The 19,405-nt window shown below is 38.5% G+C and overlaps 1 protein-coding gene across 2 annotated transcripts in view; it reads left to right on the plus strand.

Moving 5' to 3' along the window:
• The window catches only part of MED23 (mediator complex subunit 23), a 44,631-nt gene that overhangs the window by 22,210 nt on the left and 3,016 nt on the right, over window positions 1–19,405 (plus strand). For both annotated transcript variants that reach the window (XM_008071887.2, XM_008071886.2), the window contains 14 exons: window positions 1,268–1,513; window positions 3,209–3,351; window positions 4,894–5,068; window positions 6,302–6,465; window positions 9,144–9,268; window positions 10,540–10,745; window positions 10,833–11,013; window positions 12,285–12,455; window positions 12,790–13,006; window positions 14,559–14,795; window positions 16,141–16,306; window positions 16,800–16,872; window positions 17,685–17,899; window positions 18,538–18,658. In XM_008071887.2, the coding sequence (XP_008070078.1) occupies window positions 1,268–1,513; window positions 3,209–3,351; window positions 4,894–5,068; window positions 6,302–6,465; window positions 9,144–9,268; window positions 10,540–10,745; window positions 10,833–11,013; window positions 12,285–12,455; window positions 12,790–13,006; window positions 14,559–14,795; window positions 16,141–16,306; window positions 16,800–16,872; window positions 17,685–17,899; window positions 18,538–18,658 (2,440 nt within the window). The remainder of the gene's footprint in view (window positions 1–1,267; window positions 1,514–3,208; window positions 3,352–4,893; window positions 5,069–6,301; window positions 6,466–9,143; window positions 9,269–10,539; window positions 10,746–10,832; window positions 11,014–12,284; window positions 12,456–12,789; window positions 13,007–14,558; window positions 14,796–16,140; window positions 16,307–16,799; window positions 16,873–17,684; window positions 17,900–18,537; window positions 18,659–19,405) is intronic.

Here is a 19,405-nt window from a genome sequence, read left to right on the forward strand (position 1 = left end):
GGGCTCAGGCAATCCACTCACCTCAGCCTCCCAAAGGCGCGGGATTACAGGCTGAGCCACCGAGCCCGGCTTGTATGTTACACTTTAAAGTTGCTAATTTATTGGAAGTATATTAATTTTTATTAATGTGAAGATGTTTCCAAATTTCTCAAGTTCTTGGGACTTGAGCATGATCTGATTGAGATCTACTCACTAGGCTGCCAAGATTGATTGAGCTGGTCTGACTGGCATGCTCCCTTACATCTCTTCCAAAGCTGATGATTCAAAGAGGATGCTCTTCTTAGATAGTACTGTACTTCAAACAGTAGTGCTAGGAATGGCTAAATTTGCCACCTAGGACTTCTTCCCCCCCCCACCCCCCCATTTTTTTTGTAGAGACAGGGTCTTGCTCTGTCACCCAAGCTGGAATGCAGTGGTGTGATCATTCACTGCAGACTTGAGCTCCTGGACTCAGTCAGTCATCCCATCTCAGCCTCTTGAGTAGCTGGGACTACAGGGATACACCACCATGCCTGACTAATTTTTCTTGTGTGTGTGTCAGGGTCACATGTTGCCTAAGCTGGTCTCGAACTCCTGGGCTCAAGCAGTCCTCCCACCTCAGCCTCTCAAAGTGCTGGGATTATAGGCATGAACCACCATGCCTGGCTCCTGGCTGACATTTTTATTCCATTTTTTGTGTGGAGACAGGGTCTCACTATGTTGCCCAGGCTGGTCTCGAACTCCTGGTTTCAAGAAATCCTCCCTCCTGGGCCTCCCAAAGTACTGGGAGCATAGATATGAGCCACCATACCCAGCCCCACCTACAAACTCTGAAAAGGACTGCCAAATCTCTTCATAGGAGACTATAGGGTAGTCAGACTTGATGTTTTGTTTGACTTTCATTTTATGAGACATTTCTTAACCTTCTTTTCATAATGATATCTGTAATGAAGGTGTATTGCTGTGCATGAGCAGATAGATACTAAATATAAACCTTGTCATAGATTTGTGAGTTATTCATTCTCTGGAACGTTGTCTAAGACAGTGCTGTATATATAGTACATACTTCATAAATATCCATTAATTGTTAACTTGTTAAATTCCATCTGAAATGCTACCAAACTTCTATGCGTGTTTCTACTCTACATTTCACATAGAAACTATAATACCAATAAGAACAAGTAGCATTAATAAATTGTTGCATAAAATTGAACTTTTAAAGAATGCAAGTTCACTTTATGAAAAATATTTGCATTTTGTTTTGGTTTAATGGACTGTGAATTTTTAGGTTCCTCCAGCAGAGTTTGAGAAATAAAAGTTTACAGATGAATGACTATAAAATTGCCCTGTTGTGTAATGCGTACTCCACAAATTCAGAGTGTTTTACATTACCTATGGGAGCTCTGGTAGAAACCATTTATGGAAATGGAATTATGAGGATACCTCTCCCTGGGACAAGCTGTTTGGCTTCAGGATCTATCACCCCCTTACCAATGAACCTCCTGGATTCACTGACAGTTCATGCCAAAATGAGGTATGTTCTTTCGTTTTATTTGGTCCCATGTCAGGGAATTGATAGCAGTATAGTATAAACCTTGATTTCATGATCGTGTGTGTTTAATGGTTGAGTGTATTTAAAAAAAAAGATTTATTTTGTTACAAAAATGAATGGTATTTATTATAGAAATTCTTGAATATACAAATAAACTGCCTCCAAAATAATTACCACAATGCCTCCATGTTAGATGAGCATTGAAAAAATTTTTTGTACATGTTTTCAGTTTTGTTTTCCTATGGACAAATGTTGTATAACTCTATGGTTTTTTTGTTTTGTTTTTTGACAAAAATGAACTCTACTAAAATACTGTTTCATTTTTTTGAGTCAGAGTCTCACTCTGTTGCCCAGGCTGGAGTGCAGTGGCACTTTCATGGCCACCACAGCTTCGACCTGCTGGGTTCAGGCAATCCTTCCACCTCAGCCTTCCAAGCATCTGGAATCACAGGTGTTCACCATTACACCTGACTAATTTTTAAATTTATTGTAGAGATGAAGTCTCGCCAAGTTGCCCGGGCTGGTCTCAAACCCCTAGCCTCAGGCAATCCTCTCACCTCTGCCTCCCAACATGCTGGGATTGTACCATGCTCAGCCTGAAATACTGTTTTATAACCACCTTTTCAGTATTGCCAGTTCTCTGTTGTTAGACTTTGGGATTATTTGCAATGTCTTAGTGTTATATAAAGATGACCATGAAGCCTATCCATCCATAATTACATTTTCATTTCTTTGCACCCACCCATAATTACATTTTCATTGAATTAATTTGCTGGAAGTAGAATTGCTAAGTCCAAGAGTGTGAAAATGTTAAGGCTTTGACTGTAGTGATTATATATAGGGACACTTTTAAGAACTGACATTGTGGTTTCTGAAGGACAGAAAAGGCTCTGTCGGGTGTGATGCTCGAACCTCAAGTTTCCCTGAGGAGCCAAGCCAAAAACATGGCTGAGTGAAGCCTGGAAATGAGTAATGGGAAGCCAGGTGTTAGTGCACATGGCGGTGCGTGTGTGGAGGGGACTGAGGCCATCTAGAACATGCGGGCTTATCTCCTGGAGCTGCCACTTTAGCTAGTTTCTGTAGTGGAAGAGGGAGGACTAGTGTATCTGATCTTCTAACATTTTTTGAGAAGGGCTAGAAATCCAGATTTTTATTTCTAGTCTTTTAGCTTTTAAATACTGGCTCAAACTTAAACGCTGTATAGGTCAAAGAGAATTTGTCATGGCGTCGAGGTGGGGCCTCAGTTCTAGCAGGCCATGCTGTTTTTCAAATGGTAAACACTGTGTTAGAATTATTCATGTGCTTCATTTGCATATGTGGCAGATTGGAGCAGAGCCCTATTAGAACCTCACATTTGAGTCTAGCAGTAATGTAATAGGTAAATCTATGACAAAAGCAACTTAATTTCTTAAGTGTATTGTTACATCATTTGAAAAGAAAACCAGGCTAAAAATCACTCAAGCAGGCTATTACGACTTGTACCCCAAAATTGTTTTTCTCTAAGCAGAGGGATCCTGATGTGTGTTGAAAGCACCCTAGAAGCCAGAATTAATCTCAGGTTGTGCATTCCATCATTTCGAAGTGTCCTGTACAACTGAAATATATTTAATAAGTAGAGTAACTCCTGTATTTGTGTCAAAAGTGTGGATTTTTGTTTTGTTCTTTTTTTCTCCTCAGCCTTATTCACAGCATTGCAACCAGGGTGATAAAACTTGCTCATGCAAAATCCAGTGTGGCCTTGGCTCCAGCCTTAGTGGAAACTTACAGTCGTTTACTGGTCTATATGGAAATAGAGTCCTTGGGCATCAAAGGATTTATCAGTAAGACAGGACTTTCTGTTGTCTATAATTCATTAACCCATTCATTAATTCAACAGGTACTCATCTGGGTGCTGGGATACAGCACAAAACAAAGGTCACTGCCATTGTGAAGTTTACATGCTAATGAGGGAGACAGAAAAGTAAATAAGTGAAATATGCACTGTCAGGTGATATATGTTGTTAAGAAAAGGCTAATGTTCTAGGTGCTTGGGATGCAGTGAGCAGGATACACAAGGGTCCCTGTCCTCATGCCAGTGGATTCCGTCTGAGACAGCAGTGCTGTCCTCCCATGCATATTAGATCTGACTGGCAAAATAGGGAAGCAGTTTTCCTACATTGCAAATGATACCTTATAGTGCTTGTTAGTTATTATACAGTTCTAAATAGTAGATACTTTCAAATGTGGAAGTATTTTTCTGGTTTATGGTAATTCTAACCTTTCACCAATACAGCATAATTTTCATTTTAACCAGAGTAATTCTTTTCAGATAATTGAGTTGATTAAAACTTTATTGGGAGGGAGGAGAGAACAAGCACAGGTATGACAGAGTGTTTTGTATTAAAAAGTGAACCTTGTACTTCAAAAGGTTGGGAACATTACCATCCTAGAAATAATTTACAAGATACATAGCAGAGAAGTAAGGAAGGTTAGAGTAATTTTTTTTCATATCTTGTCTCATTTTATTTTTCCAGATGAATGTCAGTATTATTTGACAAATTTCAGAAAAAAAGCAAACTTGATATTATAATTAGGATCTGGATTTTGGTCCTTACTATTAAAGTAGAAAATATGGAGACTATATATGTATACACAATAGGGAACCAAATCAGTCTTCGTTTTTTTTTTTTTGGAGGGTGAGCTCCTTGTGGTACAGGTTTCTCCCACTCCCAGCTGGGTAAGTGTTCTAGGAACCCATCAGCATCAGTATAGCAGCTGGCATTATTGTGAAAGGCTGCCTTTGGCGTCAGTAAAATTTTTTTTTGGAGATTCTTTCAGTGTATTTACCCGTTTCACGATGGGGGACATACGCGTGCACCTGCCCACACCTGGCTGAATGTCCAGCAGTTTTTGACCCCAAATGGCATGACCCCGTGCCTCACCCTCCCCATCCACACAGTCTCACCCCAAGCGACTTTTTTTTGTTTCCTCGATGAAAAGAGTCCTCAGGAAAATGTTTTGCTGACGTGTAAGAGGCAAAACAAAAAAAACCAGCAGAAGCACTGAAAGGCATCAAAACTGATGAGTTCCAAACCATTTCAAGCAGTGGAAAAAGCATCTGATAGGGTATTGCATCACATGAAGAGTACTCTTGAAGGTGACTGAAGTTTAAACATGTAAGAATAAATGCACAAATTTTTATAAATAAGTTCTGGGTTTTTCAAAAGTCCCCTCGTGTGTGTGTGTGTGTGTGTGTGTGTGTGTGTGTGTGTATTTTCACGATAAAATTTTTACCTACATTTTACTCAGTGTGACTTTCTTCAAATAGCTCTTAATGCATAGCTTTTAATGATTGGTGCCTTAAATTGTCTTGTTTACCCAAGGTCAGCTTTTGCCAACTGTTTTCAAGTCACACGCATGGGGTATCTTACACACGCTTCTTGAGATGTTCAGTTACCGGATGCACCACATTCAGCCTCATTACAGAGTTCAGCTCCTCAGTCATCTTCATACTTTGGCTGCAGTTGCACAAACAAACCAGAACCAGCTGCATCTTTGGTGAGCTCATTGAAGACCATCTTAAGATTTATTAGAAACTTTGTTGGAGGTGGGGTTCTTAATCCTTTACCTTATAATTTTTAAAAATTCATTTGTTATAAAACTCATCTCTTCTAAAGCATTTTATAGGCTGGGCATGGTGGCTCACATCTGTAATCCCAGCACATTGGGAGGCAGAGGTGAGAGGATTACCTGAGACCACAGGTTTGAGACCGCAGCCTGGACAACATAGTGAGACCTCATCTCTATATTAGCTGAATGTGGTGGTGCATGCCTGTAGTTCCAACTATTTGGAAGACTGAGGCAGAAGAATCACCTGAGTCCAGCAGATTGACGCTGTGGTGGCTATGAGCAGTGCGCCACTGCACTCTAGCCTGGGCAACAGAATGAGACTCCAACTTAAAAAAAGAAAAGTCTTTTATTTTCAGTATAGGAGTGGAGTCCAGTTTTTAAAAAAGAAACCAATTAAGATAGATGAGACCTTGCTTTACGATCTCTGGATTGAAATTGAGTACGTCCAAGCCCTTTTTCATTATATTTTAACTTAGCCTTTTAGAAAGCTGGATTTAAATATACTTCAGATTGTGATTAAAGTATATGTCATTTTGATTTTGCTTTATGTTGAAATATATTTTAGATAAAAAAGTAGGGTTGTGGAAATACTGTATATTCAGGTGAAGTTTTTTAGTCCTTTGGGCCAGAGCCTATCTTTTTCAAATGTGTAAAAATGTCAGATGGTTCTCACTATAAAATTTTGCACCTCGGATTTTTTTTTTTTTTTTAATTGGAGTCTCACTTGTGTTGCCCAGGCTGGAGTGCAGTGGCATGCTCCCAGCCACCGCAGCCTCGACCTGCTGGGCTCCAGTGATCCTTCTGCCTCAATCTTCCAAGTAGCCGGAACTACAGTCACACGCTACCACGCCCGGCTACTTTTTGATTTATTGTAGAGACTAGGTGGGTCTCAGACTCGAGGGCTTAGGCAATCCACTTGCCTCAGCCTCCCAAAGTGCTGAGATTACCGGCAGAGCCACCGAGCCCAGCCGCACCTCAGATTTTTTAAACACATTAAGCAACATTCATTCTCATACAGAAGAGGGTTTTTTTTTTTAAATCAAACAGGATATTTATATTTTGCATGTTTTTTCATTGTAATTAACCTAGAAATAGATTTAATTCTCTAATTCTGAAATTTCAAGTTCAACTTTTCATACTTTTTGTTCTCCTTCCTTTCAGTGTTGAGAGCACTGCACTCAGGCTTATAACAGCATTAGGTAGCTCAGAGGTACAGCCGCAGTTTACACGCTTCCTTAGTGATCCTAAAACAGTGCTGTCGGCGGAATCTGAAGAACTGAACCGAGCCTTGATATTGACCTTAGCTAGAGCAACTCATGTAACAGGTACAGTGAATATGCGACCACCAACAACCACCACCAGTGAATTACAGTGTACTGTGATTCTAATTACTATATTTATAACATACTAAAAAGATACTTTTTGTTCATTCAGAGAAAGCTGGTTGTTTCAATATCTTCACTATTTCACTCATTAATAAAAGCTCTTTTGTATACCATCTTTCTAACTGGGATGAGCCTCAGTTTCTAACTATCTTATATAATTCTAAAGTAGTAGTTTAGCTTTTCAGTCTCAGGACTGCTTTATATTCATAAAAAATTTTTTTTAATTCCCAAAGTGTTTCTGTTTATATGGATTATATCTATGGGTACTTACTCTATTAGATATTTAAATAGAGACTTTAAAATATTAATTCATTTTAAATAATAAAGTCATTATGTGTTAACATAAAATGTTACCCAAAACATCTATTTTCTAAAACAAAACTTTAGTGAGAAGAGGTGTCATTGTTTTACATTTTGCTTCTTACTTTAATGTCTGATATAAAGGAAGATAGCTGTGTTCTCATATCTGCTTATGCATTTAATCTGCTGCAGTATGTCAATGTTATTTTCGTTGGAGTCAGTGAATTAGTGTGCCTTCACACAGATAAATTTGGAAAAGGAAGGGGTATCTTAATAGCCTTTTTAGATAATTGTGAATACTCTCTGGTATCATAACAAAGTTGGAAAAATGGTAGTTCCTTAAAGGTTAGTTACAATGTGAATCTAAAACCCTATCAGTGATTTTTTTTTTTTTTTTTTTGAGTTGGAGTCTCACTCTGTCACCCAGGCTATAGTGCAGTTGCATGCTCACAGCCACTGCAGCCTCGATCTGTTAGGCTCAGCTGATCTTTCCACGTCAGCCTTCCAAGTAGCTGGAACCACAGGCACACACCATCACTCCCTGCTTATTTTTTTTTTAATTGTAGAGACGAGGTCTCGCCAAGTTGTTCAGGCTGGTCTCAAACCCCTGGACTCAGGCAGTTCTCTTGCCTCCACCTCCCAAAGTGCTAGGGATTACAGGCACGAGCCACCATGCCTGGCCTATCAGTGAACTTTTTGCACTTTGTTGTGTTATAATCCATTCATCTATTTTGTGCATCTATGGATTTTTTTAATCCATGCATATTTTATAACTTAATGAACTGTTTGGAAAATAATGGTTCGCTGAGTTATGCAGAACTTGCAGATGTTGACACATTTCATTATACAGTATCAGAAAATTACTGGAGTTTTTTTGAGTTGGAATCTCACTCTGTCACCCACACAGTCAAGGCTTCTAGAGCCTGGCCCTTCTGGGCTCAGGCGATCCTTTTGCCTCAGCCTTTCAAGTAGTTAGAACTACAGGTGTGCACCATGCCTAGCCATTTTAAAATTTATTATAGAGACGAGATCTTACCAAGTGCCCAGGCTGGTCTTGAACTCCTGGGCTCAGGCAATCCTTTCACCTTCACCAAAGGACTGGAATTACAGGTGTGATCCTCTGCACCTGACTATATTTGTTAATATCACTATAAATATTATTAGGAAAGCCTTTTAGTTTTAGAATTGTCATGGCATAGTGGTGAATGCAGGCTTTCCAAAATTCCAATTTTTACTTGAAAAGTAAACTCTTACCATTGGTAAAAGATACTTTCATTTGTTTTCCTTGAAGTGACAGGAATTGACAGGTTCACTTTGTTAATTTTCAAGAAAATGTCTGCCGATGACTAAGTCTGCATATCTATAGTTTTCTTTCAGATGTTCTTTCAAGTAAAATTAGAATACCATGGTAAAAAAGCAGCCAGTTTAACTCACTGCTCAATCACTCACACAAGTGCTTTTTCTCAAGATATCCATTGTACTTTGGAATAGGAGGTGCATACTTCCCATTTTGCTACACAGGATATTAAAAATAGGTGTCAAGGTTTAATAGTTTTTACTATTTTATTCACAATATTCTTAAGTGAAACTGACACTTTGTTCCACTGAGAGTGTGTGGTAAAGAATACAAAGATCGTGTGTGTAGTCTGGCGCCACTGTTACATTTGTGATAGGGCCAGCAGTTTTAACCACTATTGCGTTTGCACTATCAGCGCACGTGTCAACACGGTAAAAAAAGCCAGTGATCTCAGTGGTATTATTTAAATAGCTTTGAACTCATTGAATCCTTAAAAGGATATCGGGGACCCCTCAGAGATCTGCAGACCACACTTTGAGAACTGCTGTTTTAAAGAAATAGTTATTGAATTTAGCAACCTCAAACAATGCAAACTATATTGTCTTACATAAATAAACCTCTTCAATTTAGAGAATTATTCTGGTAGTGTATAGTTGTTTTGCTCACCAGAAAAGACATCTGCTTTCTTAGTTCTATTCCTATGGCCCAGTAAAGTACTGGTAAGTCATTGGTGGAATGAACTAAATGAGCGCTATTGATGGGCCTGCACCACTGTTGTATCATCAGTGCTATTTAACCCCCCAGAAAAGAGATTCTAGATGTCTTTTGTCATCTTTTCACTAATTGTGCTTATATGTACTAATGTGATCACTCAAATCATTCATAAACTGAGAACATTTGGATCCTGAACTGAATACAGCAGTGAAATTCTCTTTTTTTTGGTAATTTTCTCTATAATGTTTTTTATGAGTTGTGTACATGATCACTTATATCTGAATTACATCTATTTGTTTATGTTTAGATTTTTTTACAGGCTCGGATTCAATTCAGGGAACTTGGTGTAAAGACATACTTCAGACCATCATGAGTTTTACTCCTCACAATTGGGCTTCACACACTCTTAGCTGTTTTCCAGGCCCATTACAGGTAATTTGGTTTTGAATTACTTATTGAATAGACATGAAATTCTTCCCATTCACAGTGTTTTTCCAGGGGGTTATTTTTGATGTCCAAAGAAAATTAGCTTTCATTTCTGTTTTTAAAAAAATATTTGTCATTACTTCCAAAATCTCTCAAGCTGTTCCTCACCCTAATCTAGGAGTGGACATGTTTCTAAAAATTTAATCATTATGGTTTCATATTAATAGGTGACAATTTTAGAATCTCATGACAGTTAGCACATTGCATGAAAGTTCTTTCAGTGTCTCACTCTCCTACCTAGGCTGGAGTGTGGTGGTACCAACATGGCTGACCACCGCCTCAAACTTCTAGGCTTAAGCAATCCTCCCTTCTCAGCCTCTCTAGTAGCTGGTACTACAGGTGCACATCACCATGCCCAGCTTTTTTTTTTTTTTTTTCTTTTTTGTAGGGACTAGATCTCACTGTGTTTCCCAGGCTGGTCTCAAACTCCTGGGCTCAAGCAATCTCACCTCAGCCTCCCAAAGTGCTGGGATTATAGGCATGAGCCACCACACCTATAGGAGAAATATAATTTAATGGTGCTTCACAGAATGCACATGTGCTACGCTTAACAGATTTTTTTAAATCACACAGTAGAACTATAAACCCAGCTTTTATAATATGATGAAAAGCAAGCCTCATCTGTCTTCTACTTTTCAGAAAAAATTTAAGGCATAATGAGCATCCATTTCTCCTATCCCTAGCAGGGCATAAGCAGTGGTTCAAAAACTTGCCAGAATCACCTGAAGGGCTTGTGGAGATACAAATTGTTGGGTCTTAGCTGCAGAGCTTCAGATTTAGTAAATCTGGGATACAGCCTGAGAATTTGAGTTTCTATAAGACTCAGGTGATGCTGATACTGCTGGTGATGGGACCCCACTCTGAGATCCACTGGCTAGTATAAAGGGTTTTCCTTACAGAGACACTGACAATAACCAAAGGGTAGATATATTTCTTTTTTCTGTGATTACAGAAATATCAGCAGGTGTTTGAAAAAGCTTTGAATTCAGGCGAGTTTAGCATTTCTGTTTAGGAAATTGAGGGAAAGGAATCTTGGAGATAATCTAATCAATCCCATGTATTTTTCAGATATAGAAATTCAGGCCTAATTTCTGAGTTGCTCAATGTCATCTAGAGTTTACTAAAGTCAGAATCACGTCTAGAGCTTGTTTCCTAATTCCATCTCCAGTGTTCTTTTTATAATAACCAATGAAATAAACTTCTGGTTTTCCTTTTAGGCATTCTTCAAACAAAATAATGTACCTCAGGAAAGCCGTTTTAATCTGAAGAAAAACGTGGAGGAGGAGTATAGGAAGTGGAAGTCAATGAGCAATGAAAACGACATCATTACCCACTTTTCTATACAAGGCTCTCCTCCTCTCTTTCTTTGTCTTCTCTGGAAGATGCTCTTGGAAACAGATCATATTAATCAGATTGGCTATAGGTAAGCCAGAAACCTAACTGCATTCCATTTGGCAAACTGTTACATCCATACTGCAATGGAGTTTACATTTTACTCTCTACCTTCTAGAGTATTGGAGAGAATTGGAGCCAGGGCCTTGGTAGCCCACGTGAGAACATTTGCAGATTTCCTGGTATATGAATTCTCTACCTCAGCAGGGGGTCAGCAACTCAATAAATGCATTGAAATTCTTAATGACATGGTATGGAAATACAACATTGTTACATTGGATAGATTGATTCTCTGCCTGGTAAGAATAAATCAGTTTCCAAGCTTTCTTAACTGTCTTTTGGATCACAGTGTGTGACTGATAGATCTTGTGCTTATCTACTCTGTGTTGCTTTGAGTGATTTAATGGATTTATACTATAATAGACATAGCTGTCACTTCCCTAAGTACCTTGATATGCCCCAGTTTCTGTATTTGCTCATTCAGTGAGTGTGTATTGAATATCTACTAAGTTCTATGCACAGAAAGCATAGAAGTATATAAAATAGATATGGTCCTAGCCTTGTGATGCTCTAAAAATACGAGCAGTCTTGATTTTCCAAGACTCCCACAAAGGGCAGGAATCAGTAGCACGTCACTGCATTTCTTTGCAGAGTGCTAACATAACCATTTCCTTATACTTTGGTAGCCATAGTCATCACTGAATGTTTCTCATAGCTACCCAGAATCCCACAAGTGTTTTTTTCTTCTGACTTCCCTGTCTATTTCTGACAAGTTTTTAAGAAAAGACACTGAAGCAGGCTTGAGAATTCCGCATTTTAGAAAATACTATGGCAGCCGGGCTCAGTGGCTCAGCCTGTCATCCCCCGCCTTTGGGAGGCTGAGGTGAGTGGATTGCCTGAGCCCACGGGTTTGAGACCCACCTGGGCAGGCGAGACCTTATCTCTACAATAAATAAAAAAAATTAGCCAGGCGTGGTAGTGTGCGCCTGTAGTTCTGGCTACTCGGAAGGCTGAGGCGGAAGGATCACCAGAGCCCAGCAGGTCGAGGCTGCGGTGGCCGGGAGCAGCCACTGCACTCCGGTCTGGGCGACAGTGAGACTCCAACTCAAAAAAAAAAAAAAAAAAGAAAATACTATGGTGGTGATTTGGGGGGTGGCTTAGTTCATTAACATTAATCCCTTAGCTGTAGAGCATAGACATAAAGGCAGTTATAATTTAGTGGGGAAATAAGCCTATGAATCAAAAAATAAAAGGATAAGATGAATGTGTGGGAAAATATTGCCAGGAAGCAGTGAGGGATCACGTCTGCCGAGGTGGTGGATTGTGAAAGATAGGCTTAAGCTTTCAAAAATGAAGATGGACGTTCCAAGCGAAGGAATGGCGAGCCAAAAATAGGCAAGAATAGGTCAGATATGTTCTGGAAATGTCGAACAGTTGGTTTGGGATAGAGAGACATCTAAGGAAATGCTCAAATAGTGAGATTTTACCCTTCAAATCTAGACTGTCAAATAGCAGAGCCATGTTTTTACACAGGTTGGGCGTTTTCATATAATTTTTCTATTCTTCCAAGGCCATGCGTAGTCATGAAGGAAATGAAGCCCAGGTCTGTTATTTCATAATTCAGTTGCTGTTACTCAAACCAAATGATTTTAGAAATCGAGTGAGTGACTTCGTGAAAGAAAATTCCCCAGAGCACTGGCTGCAAAATGACTGGCACACCAAGCACATGAGTTATCACAAGGTACTAATTCTCATTCATGTTTCAAATATGCCTTTTAAAGCCATACTGGGTTATTTGACAGATGGACTTGGCTGTTTTTTCTGTGTTTCTAATGTTTTCTCTCTGTGCTGTGTAGAAGTAACTCTCTACACCTCTTCAAGGTTCTAGAGTTTCTTTAATGTTAAGAATCACTTGAAACTGCAGTTTTAGTAGACATTGTACTTATAAAAAGAAGTAAAGTTATAATGTAAAATATTTCCTTGTAAAAACAAGTATCTAAACAAGCTTTCAAGTTTATTTAGTTCTTCCAAGAGAATTTTTTAAAATGCTCATTTATCTCTCCTTACTTCCACAGAAATATCCAGAGAAGCTGTATTTTGAGGGCCTGGCAGAGCAGGTGGATCCTCCTGTACAGATCCAGTCCCCCTATCTGCCCATCTATTTTGGAAATGTGTGCCTTCGCTTCCTTCCAGTATTTGATATAGTAATCCACAGATTTTTAGAGTTGCTTCCAGTATCCAAATCACTGGAAACTCTACTGGACCACTTAGGAGGCTTATATAAGTTTCATGGTGAGCTATTTCAAATTTTAATTTTAGCTGTTACTTCTATAAACAAAAATAAGCTGAGTATGACCATGTGGTAATAGTGTTTCTAGAGTTTTTATCTTAATTATTTTTAAAATAAAAGTGTTTTGAGGAAAGTGCTATGAATGATGCCATGAAGTATAAAATATACAATGTAAGAATATAAGTAATAGTAGGAGTTCAGAACAGAGTGATGTTACTGTAAACAGATCTTGGAGGGTTTCCTGGATAGGTAGACTTTGAGCTGTGATACATGTGGTTTGTATGGGCAGAAGGGATCATTTGGAAAAATCATGGTGGTAGATAAAACAAGATCTATTTGAAGAAAAGCTACCTCATTGGGCTGAATTGAGAATTCTTACCAAAGGCTTCTAGAAATAAGGCTAGTACAAAGAGAGTGTGCCTGACTGTAGAACACCTTGAATCCCAGGTCGCTAAGTTTTGATTTCATAACCTGCAGGTAATAGTCTACTGGAAGTTGAGATCATGGCATGGGAAGGATTATTTTAGAAAGATAAATCCAGTTGTAATTGATAGCATGTCTTAGAAGAAGGAAGCCATTTCAAAGATGTGTCAAAAAGTTCAGTGTATGATTAGTACCTAAAAAAGGATGTTGGCATTGAAAATGAGAAAGAAGGGCAAGCGGTCAAGAACGAAAGAACAGGACGTGATTGGCTGATTATGAGAATACCGAAAGAAATAATACAAAGAAACTCTAAAGGTTTAAGCCTAGTAGCTAGAGAGTGGCAGGGTCAGTGACAGAAGTATGAAGGTTCTAGAGCAGCCACTGTTCTTCTTAGTCTGTAAGATACCTTCCTCCATAGCAGACATATGAATTGTGTACTGACACTTTAGAAGAGGCATGAAGTTCAAGTGCATATTCCTTTCAAATCATTTTTTCTTTTGAGTTAGGTAATATGTGCACATGGAACACAGTTGGTGTACAATGAAAGGCACTTAGTCCCATCCTTTTCCTCTAGCTAGTTGGGTTTATTCTCTGTAGACAACCACTGTTACCAGTCTCTTGTGTATTCTCTCTTAAATATCCTGGGGCCTGTTTGTTTTTTACACAAATAAAACCTAATAAACATTGTTCTGCCCTTGCTTTTTTTACCTTTATCGTGTATTGGGGTTGATCTTTCGTGTCAGTACATAAACAGCTGCCTCATAATATGCCATAATTTACCAGTCCCTTGTTTTTGACCATTTAGGCTGTTTCTAATCTTTTGCTAGTGTAGACAGGGCTGCAATGGCATTCCTTGCTAAATTTCATTTTTTGCAGGATAAATGTTCACAAGTAGAATTGCTTTCACTTAAATACAAACAAATGTACTGTAACTATAAACTGTATCATTAGACGCATTCTGAGCCTTCTGCCTAGCCTAAGATTAAAATGTTCATTGTATACAATTGCCCAGTGTGTGAAATACTTTCATAATCTTCTGAACTGTTTTTCGCTGATCTTGAAAGCAGATCAGTTTTTCACAGTTGTCAGTAACCAGGTAAACATTGTGGTGATATGTTTTCTTCTTGGCAGATCGCCCAGTGACTTACCTGTATAATACTCTACACTATTATGAGTTGCACCTGAGAGACCGCGCACCTCTCAAACGAAAACTTGTCCATGCGATCATTGGCTCACTCAAGGATAATCGACCGCAGGGCTGGTGTCTAAGTGACACTTACCTGAAGTGTGCTATGAATGCACGAGAGGAAAATCCTTGGGTCCCAGATGACACCTACTATTGCAGATTGATTGGCAGACTAGTAGATAATATCCTTTTTATCGCAATTTTATAGACTTGCCAGGAATAACAGTATTTTGATTTATGGGAACATATTTTTTCTGTTTAAGGTAGTATTTTTATATATATCAAGGTTCCAGTTTTTTACAAGATCTATTTCATTTTCACCTCTGTAAAGGTTTGAAATCTTAAATTAACAGCATCATGCCAGATAGGCTAAAATTCTCTCTAGTAAAATTTATATACACACACACACACACACATACATATAAATATATATTTAAATTTTTATTTTAGAGATGTGGAATACAGTTCGGGATTAGGTATATAAGTAGTCATCATACAGGTCAAGTTTGGGCCTCCCGTTGGTCCCCACTGTGCCTGGTTTGAGATCGGGTACCTTACTGATGTTGGGTCCACTCCTCCCACCCCCATCCCCCACTCCCCCGCAGTATCCCTCCACTGCCCATCCCTTTCTTATAGTATTATGGTAACTGTAAAATTTATATTTAAAAAACTTTCTGGAGGCCTGTTTCAAAGAAAAAAATCCCATTCTTAAATAAATATACTATATATTGTAGCACAGGCATCTGTGTGCCACTAGAGAACATAGGATCTTGTTGTAAGTAAATCCTTGAATACCTTTTAAAATATTAAGATATTTAAGTGAAAAAGCTACTACACTTATCTTTTATTTCTTAATTTTTATTTGTTTTTAGTTATCAGCACTCTATTTAATATGTCTCTAACTGTACCACTCTTTACTGGAGAAATTTTACATAAATGAGCATGACTTATTTTCCTACACTAAGAAATTTATTTTCTGACACAAAAAGAGTTATTCATTGTAAAATAAATAATTTTCATGTTAATGTCTTGTAACTATTAAGAGAAATAGACTAATGAAGCCTAGGATACTTTGGATGCATCTATAGCTATTATAATGTCACAGTTATAAGAAGAGTCAGGGTCTCACTCTGTTGCCCAGGCTGGAGTGCAGTGGCATGATCCTGGCTCACTGTAGCCTCAACCTCTTGGGCATAGGTGGTCTTTCCACCTCAGCCTCCTGAGTAGCTGGGACTACAGGCGTGCGCCACCGTGCCTGATTACTTTTTTGATTTTTTTGTAGAGGTGAGGTCTCACCATGTTGCCCAGGCTGGTCTTGAACTCCTGGGCTCAAGCAGTCTTCCCTCCCTGGCCTCTGACATTGCTGGGATTGCAGGCATGAGCCACCACACCTGGCCTATTATTTGCCTCTAAATTCTCTGACTATAGATTTATTCTCTGATAAGTCACTTCTTGGTAGCTCATAAGCTCAGATAAATTGATAATCAGACGAGATAGTTAAATTGTTATTGCTTTAATTGTCTACACCAATGGCTGGCAAATCTCCTGGTCCTTTCCCAAACTGTGACTGGAGATTCAATGAGTTTCCCAACCCGGCTGCCCATGCTCTGCATGTTACTTGTGTGGAACTCATGGCCTTGGCAGTTTCAGGCAAAGAGGTCGGGAATGCCCTTCTCAATGTCGTTCTGAAAAGGTATGTATGCTGTTTCATGGAATAAGATGTAGTTTTTATTTGTAAGGATATTAATATTTTATTTGGAACAATTAGACAAACTTGTTGCCCAGAGGCCAGTGCACATTGGATGATGACTGTCTTCTGATTCTAGATCTTGTCTTTGTGATTTATATGTAAGGAAAGAGCCTGGGCCAAGGTCAGAAGACCTTGTTCGTACTTCTACTCTTTAATAGCTGCTTTGGTGTTTAATTTAGGAATAATGTTAACTTAATCACTAAAAACATTCTTTCAAGATTCTTGTAAAGACTACATTAAGTAGGGGATAATCATTGGGAACGAAGTATTTTTTGTATCTTTGTGTTTATTACGTTTTTATTCATTAAGAAAAATCCATTATTCTATTGGAGTGAATCAGGTGTCAATCCTCTGAATTATATGTAGTCCCATAATGATAAGATCCATTGTCAACCATCTAAAATGCACTTTTGTATTCTTTTTTGCCCACTTGCAGTCAGCCGTTAGTACCAAGAGAGAACATTACGGCATGGATGAATGCAATTGGTTTGATCATCACTGCCCTACCAGTGAGTTAATCATTGTAATTTGTACCTAGAGATGAGATCCAGTTAGCTATTCCCTGTCAGCCAAAAGAAAAAGATGCATATAGGATGACTTTGTACAGGGACATCATGTCAATCAGTGAAGTGTTTCATATTTTTAAAGTTTTTAATATTACTACTGCTTTAAAAATCTACAGTGATTATTTTTTACCTTTCTGTATCAGATCTAAGTATATCTAGGTGACTTCCAAGTCTCTGCATTTTCTGGTACTACCTTACCCATCCAACCTTAGATTTTTATATCATAATCTGATCTGCTTTTGGCCACTTAGCATGTTATGTATCTGTTTGTTCATGCAAATAGTGCTTGTTGAGACATGTTGTAGGTACTTCTGATATGTTCATGAATAAGACATTATTTTTACTTCAGAACGCTTCTTCCTTCCATCGTCTTCTCTAAAGCCTGCTCTTTGCTAGCTTAGAGCCTTCTTCTCCAGTGAAACCTTCCCTGACTCATCCAGCTCACATGAAGTCTCCCTTCTCTGACCTTCATATGTGTCCACGTATGTCAGCACCACACAATTTTCTGCATGGTAAACATTAGGTACTAAAATGAGCTGGACAGATACATGTGTGGAGCCCTCTAATTCACAACACTTCTCCTAAGGTTGTATTGACTTAATTTGACCAGTTATGAAGCCACCCAACTGTATTGTGCAGACACATGCTGGATAAGTAGAAAGTGTTAAAGAATGGGAAAGCTACCATTACTTTAGGCTTTGGGGCAGAAAACTGGAGAGGTGGTATTTTTCACCAGGTCTCTTCTGGTTTTAAAGGAGCCATATTGGATTGTTCTCCATGATCGAATTGTGAGTGTTATCAGCAGTCCCAGCTTGACATCCGAAACAGAGTGGGTTGGCTATCCATTCCGCCTCTTTGATTTCACTGCCTGTCATCAGTCGTACTCAGAGATGAGCTGTAGCTATACGTTAGCTCTCGCACATGCCGTGTGGCATCATTCTAGCATTGGGCAGCTTTCTCTCATTCCAAAGTAAGTATCAAGATTTCTTAAAGAAATGAGACATGTTTTTTCTAATCTTGTTAACAGAAGGAGTATGTATCTCATGCATTAGGACAACTTGCAAAGTATGAGTGTTTTAATCAAATACAGTTTCTGGTTGATCAGAAAGCCTCTTGGATGTGCAAGTAGTCATTTGAAATCTAGTTTTCCATTTTAGTTTCAGGAGGCTTAATCAAATGCGTGCTTCTTCTAGAAAATATCTCAAAAATTGCCTTTTGAACTGAATAACTGAGGTTGGCCTTCTTCCTGATTGTTTTCCTTGACCATAGAAGTGGTATTAATTAGAGTCAGATTTCTTGAGAATGGCATTTATGTTAGATTAGTTATTCTCTTTTTATTTCTTATAATTCACCTTCCATCATTCACTAGTTTTACTATAAAGAATGACTCCTAAATCTGTTTATTCCAGTAATCAATCAGATGAAAGTAAGAGCCATTGGGAGGTGTGAGATTAATTAGAAATGTTATTGTTACCAAAATTAAAAGGACCTTAAAAATTATTACACGTTTTAAAAATAGTTGTAATACTTTTATAAACACTATTTCAATTAAATTCAAGCAGTTGAACTGATTTCAAGTCACAAGGAATTTTTATCTTCAAATTTTAGGTTTCTCACTGAAGTCCTTCTTCCTATAGTGAAGACTGAATTCCAGTTGCTTTATGTATATCATCTTGTAGGACCTTTTTTACAAAGATTTCAGCAGGAGAGGACTCGATGTATGATAGAGGTAAGATAGTGTCTGGGTTTCCTGTGACATGATTAAACTCTGAAGCATCTATTTAGGTTTCTTTACCAGTGCTTTTCAAACTATAGGTAACAACATTAGTAGTGAAGCCCATTTAGTAGGATCTAAGAACAACTTCAGAGGACTTAGTGTGCCTATGACGATGAATTTAGGTGGGAGGTATTGAATGGGAGATGCAGGGAAAATACGTGTCATCAAAGTTGAGAAGAAAGTGAAGGATGGAGAAGTGCATGTGAGAACTCACAGTGCAGAGGAACTAATGAGAACAGTTGAAGTTGGTCACTTGCCCACAAGATATAGAAAACAAAAAAGAAAATGAGCCAAGAATTGAACCTTCAAAGCGCAAGCTACCAAGTGGAGCTAAGAAAGTACAATTCGGGGCAACTCCTTCGGGTCCCCTTGCACTATGGGAGCTTTTCTGTCCTCTCAATAAATCCTGCTTTCAAAAAAAAAAAGAAAGAAAGTAGAATTCAAAGGATCCCCCAAGAGTGCAGTTATTCCAGAAACTGAGAGATGGCATCTAAGAGGAGAGTTAAGAGAAACGATTAAGTTATGAAAAGACATTCTGTTTAAACCCTGTAGGGGACCTTTTATAGCGTTATGGATTCTATTATAAATGCAGGCCATATCATATCTCCCATATGCATAAAGGTAATAGTTATGATCTTGTGACAGTTCCTACAGCAATCATACTGCCCCCCAGTGCTGCTGTTGTAATGGAATCTGGCT

This window comes from Carlito syrichta, unplaced genomic scaffold (genome assembly GCF_000164805.1).
Source record: "Carlito syrichta isolate Samal-C Ts95f unplaced genomic scaffold, Tarsius_syrichta-2.0.1 Scaffold314781, whole genome shotgun sequence".
Classification (NCBI taxonomy): domain Eukaryota; kingdom Metazoa; phylum Chordata; class Mammalia; order Primates; family Tarsiidae; genus Carlito; species Carlito syrichta.